Genomic DNA, 4,750 nt, shown 5'->3' with positions numbered 1-4,750 from the left:
GCAGTGTTTCTCAAACTTTTTTGTCAGGTGGCACACTTGAAATTATTAAACAAAATTCACGGCACCCCTATTATTATTATTTATTATTTTGCTTTTTACGGTTAGTAAAGATATGAAGGATGAGAAGACTTTGAAAAAAATAAAAGTTTTTTATTAAAGTAAGTTTATTTCCAAACAACACAAAAGCATTCAAAACAAAAGTTATTATTATAAAGGTATCTTTTAATTTTTTATTTAATTTAATACTTTAATTCAATTATTTTAAGTAATTTTAATTTAATTATTTAAAAATTTCACGGCACCCTTGTGGCGTTCTTGCGGCACCTTAGGGTGCCGCGGCACCCGCTTTGAGAACCACTGGTTTAAACCCACATCCATCAATTAGAAACCGCATTGCATTCATTCATCCGCAGAAAATAGTTTGTCATTTATAAAATTATTAATGAAATACTAGTCACTTAGCAATGATTATAAATGTAGTTATTTCATATTTGTTAAATTGTTATTTTTAATGAATGTTTGCACATTCTGAATCATTAATTTAAAAATAAACTTTTTTCTGGCCATGCACATTATAATGTTTTGGTTTTGTTTTCCATTCATTACAATAACTATTGTTATTTCAAACATTGTGTATTGTCAAATTACTTAAATGTAAATACTGTTAAACATCCACAAGGAAAACCTCAGAGAAGCTCAGAAAAAACAAATATTGTTAAATTTGTTTAATTCTTTAACTGAAATGTATCCAGGGCCGTGTTCAGTAACGGAGAATTCTTGCTAAGTCTATTTATGCTGTGATGTTGAACTCATTTCTAGCTACTGCTTGACTCCTCCCACTGCTAGAATTCTAGCTAGTTCAGTCAGCTTCTTTTATCTATGCTAACTTCCACTAATGACGCTATTGTTTTTGACTCGTACAATTTGCAAGATGGCGGCTCGTGTTGAACTAAATGTATTTTATTATAATAATCACAATGTTATTTTCTCATTCAAATCATTAACTCATTCTAAAACTACTTTGAAATGTAAAATTAACACACATCGGTATAACAGATTCTGAATACATTTTAACAAAACACAATGGAGATTCTTTGATTACAATTAATAATTGCTTCATTAATTCCATCACAATCTGACGCAACTTCCATTTGAATAATTGTATTGGTTACTTCATCCTCCTCGACCAGTTCATTTATGACAATATTTGCAATCATAACATTAACTTTGTCTATCATTTTCCCCAGTTGTCTAACTAAGAATAATTGTTTAGTGATGCTCAGAACATTCTTAGCTCCATCCACTAAGCCATTCAGAATTCTAACTTGGATGTTCTGCATTACTGAACACAGCCCAGGGCCCTTAGTCTCGAGTTTTTTGTTACAACTCCCAACGTGTTGAAGATGTCACGTGGTACCACCTCACACTCTGATGTCAAATTGGTAGTCTCGAGTTATAATTCACATGTTTTCCCATCTCACCATGTGAGATCGTTACATGAAAGTGAAAATGGCTGACAGATACGCAATTATTATTGTACCGAAGAGTTAGAAAGAGCCGAAAGACATTGTTTGAGAAGACAATGAATTTTTCGACCACGATAGATGCCATTTCTTTTTGTGTCAAGTCAACACTAATAAAAAATTTAATTCATAATTGATAAAATTATACAGAAAATTTTTCCAAAAATAAAAAGTATCTAATTCATCGAAAAGAGAATTAAAATAAAAGTAAATTATATGTATAAATTATTAAAAGCGTAGACACTATATTAAGTTTATTAATCAGAAGTGTTAAGTTCTAATTAATAAATAATCTTAATAGACAAAACAATTTAAGAAATAGATCAAGAAAGAAAACTGTATGAAGAAAGGATTAAATTAAAATACTTTTTCCATTACACAATGGATTTTTTAGCTCCAATGCACGCAATTAATTTTTCAACTAATTCTCTCCACAAATTGAATTGTCCTTTTCTTGTAAATTCGTTGTCAAATTTTCCACTGTTCATTTTCTTATTATTTCCTACATATGCTACTAATATTTCTATTTGCTCTTTTCACTTATTTTTTAAAATAAAACATTGAAAGTTTCCATTTTGTTTCTGCATACTACATTGCTTTAAGACAAAACTTTTAACTGTGACATGTGTAAACTAATTCACGTTGATTTGTTTACAACTTGTTACACTCAAGTTGATTGGTCGAATCAGTATAGTCGCAAACCCAGATGCATTGTAAATAATCCCATCGTGCTTAACGACATACATAACCAAGTGAGTATGACGTATTTCCGCTTGCCTTTCGAGTCCACTTGATGGGTCTAATTCGAGACTACCGATTATGTGAGTCCTAGTAACACGAGTGAGTTCGATGACGTCAATTCGAGTACAACACGAAAAACTGGAGACTAAGGACCCAGAAGTCTGTGTGATTGATATAGTGAAAATGGTAGCAAAGACATCAGAGATATCAGAATGGAGCATTCACAGAATTTGTAAAGAATATTCTATTAATGGTAAACTAATAACTCCTTCAAAAATCCATAAACATACTCAACTTGTTGAAAAGTATGATGAATTCACAAAATGTGCAATTAGAGGTAAAGTACAAATTTTTATTTTTTAAATGAATTAGCCCACTGTAGACAAGGTATTACAGGCTGTTAATGATGATCCAAATTTACCAGACTTTACATGATCCACGATATACAATTTGTTAAAATTACTTAATTTTACAAACTGAAACAGAAATAGATTAATTGAAAGAGACAATATCATTTTATGGAAAGGGGAATATCTATGAAAAATAAGAGAAATGCATTCTTTAGGCCGTAAGATTTACTAATTGGACAAAACATAGATTAATGCAGGGCATACCAAGAATGAAGTATGGAAGGACTGTTCAATTATGTCATATTGTGAAGCTTTTGTCTGGACAATCCACTGGATTGAAAAATCCTTCTGGGAAGGGAAAATGAATAGTTCTTGTTCATATAGGCAGCAATACAGGTTTTCATAATGGTGGTCTATGTTAAGCATAGAAAAGGCAAGACGTACAATAGGAATTGCTTGATGAGGAATTCTAGTGAGTTAAATGTTGTGTGATGTCTTTTCAGTAAAGGTGTCAGCAGGCTAACTTTATAAATGGGTGTTTAAATGCAAAGTGCTACAAAAACATATCTGCTTATCCAATTCTAACAATCAAGGAACAATTTTGTGATGTCAAAATCCTGCATGTTTTAGAATGAATATATGCCACATCACAGTGTAAAAAGTATAGTGTGTTCTTTCTCTTTAGTTTATTAGCATTACTGTCACTTAAACTGACACACAAATTGTTGTTTAGGTAAAAAAATTCTACAAGAGAACTAGCTCAGATGCTTAAGCTGGCCAGATAAGTAATGATCTCAATCCTACTGAAAACTATTGGCAAATTACGGGCACAAAAATAGCAGAGAAGAAGCCTGAAAATAAACAGCAATCGAAGAATGTATTAGAAGAATTTGGTTTCATGCCTGGTATGGAATACTTGAAGAATGCCATTCACTCATGCCAATGGGCTGCAGAGCAATTAAGGCTCAATCATAAGGATTAAGGTCCCATCTAATAAAAAATAACTGTTCATGTTATGTTTTACAGGCTTACTTATACTATGAACTATTTTTTGTTTTTTCTCTTGCAACAGTGCTTATTAACAGTACAGGTGAGGGTATGTTGTAAAATAACACTTAAATTCAATATAGCATTACAGGAAAAATGAATTTCCTTGATTTTTCTCTGTTCTATATATGCTATTATTATAAATTGTAATCATAGCATGAACATGCAAAATATATTGAATGCTTTTAGTATATATTGGGTCAATCTGCAGTGACAACGTTTTGAACGAAACTCTAACGAAGTTCAAAAAGGAAAGAGTTAGTTCACTTTGTTAAGAAAATGGCGGCCGATGATATCGATGTTTCTAAATCTACTCAAGAGTTTAAACTGTGAATTAAAAGGTGAAATGATAGAAATAACTGTCCACCCGAAGCAATCTAAGAAAAATATTTCGGATACGGCTATACTAGCAACATTCATATCTTCGATTTTAGAAACAGCCATTTAGTTATAAACAAATCGTTCAAAAAGTCTAATGAAATAAGAATAACGATGACGTCATTCTCGTTTAACTCGTTCAACTTTACGAACGTACCCATTGTAGATGATACAATTTCCATGGTTACAACTACATTACTAAATTTTCTTCATATCATTTTCTAAACCCCCTCTCATGATTTCTTTATCCCACATTTAGCAAAAATTAATCAAAACAAAAAGAAATTATAATAATAATTGAAATATGCAAATTCTAAACTTAGTACCATAAACTTATCAACATTTAAGAATACTGCTTATGTAGGCATTTCAGATATTCCCTAAATAAGCAGTGTATTCATAAATGTTGAGATAAAAAAGAGTGAGACAAAATCAACTGTTATATTCTTGAAAACAATATAAAACAATCACGTGCTCAAAACATGTCTCAAAATATACAGAAAACGATTCATTAGTAAAAATAATGTTAAAAAATTAAATACAAATTATCTGTGATGCATTATGATTGATACCATGAACTAAAATATAGAAAACCACATTGTACCTTTCCATCAGTTTTTATCATCTTCTTCCCATGGCCGGGATAAATTTTATACCCACTAAACGAACACAACTCGACCCTTTAAAAAATTTAATAAATTACATAAATAT

At 30.9% G+C, this 4,750-nt stretch overlaps 1 protein-coding gene across 1 annotated transcript in view; it reads right to left on the bottom strand.

Moving 5' to 3' along the window:
• The window catches only part of LOC111614354 (60S ribosomal protein L24-like), a 6,930-nt gene extending 2,214 nt beyond the window's left edge, over nucleotides 1-4,716 (bottom strand). Inside the window, exon 1 of the mRNA XM_023355728.1 lies at nucleotides 4,644-4,716. Within this exon, the coding sequence (XP_023211496.1) occupies nucleotides 4,644-4,664 (21 nt within the window). The 5' untranslated portion in view covers nucleotides 4,665-4,716. The remainder of the gene's footprint in view (nucleotides 1-4,643) is intronic.
• Nucleotides 4,717-4,750: the final 34 nt, after the last annotated feature.

This window comes from Centruroides sculpturatus, unplaced genomic scaffold (assembly GCF_000671375.1).
Source record: "Centruroides sculpturatus isolate CEXI.00-Female unplaced genomic scaffold, Cexi_2.0 scaffold2150, whole genome shotgun sequence".
NCBI lineage: Eukaryota > Metazoa > Arthropoda > Arachnida > Scorpiones > Buthidae > Centruroides > Centruroides sculpturatus.
Note: the sequence above shows the minus strand (reverse complement) of the source record. Positions and strands in the feature narration are given on the sequence as shown.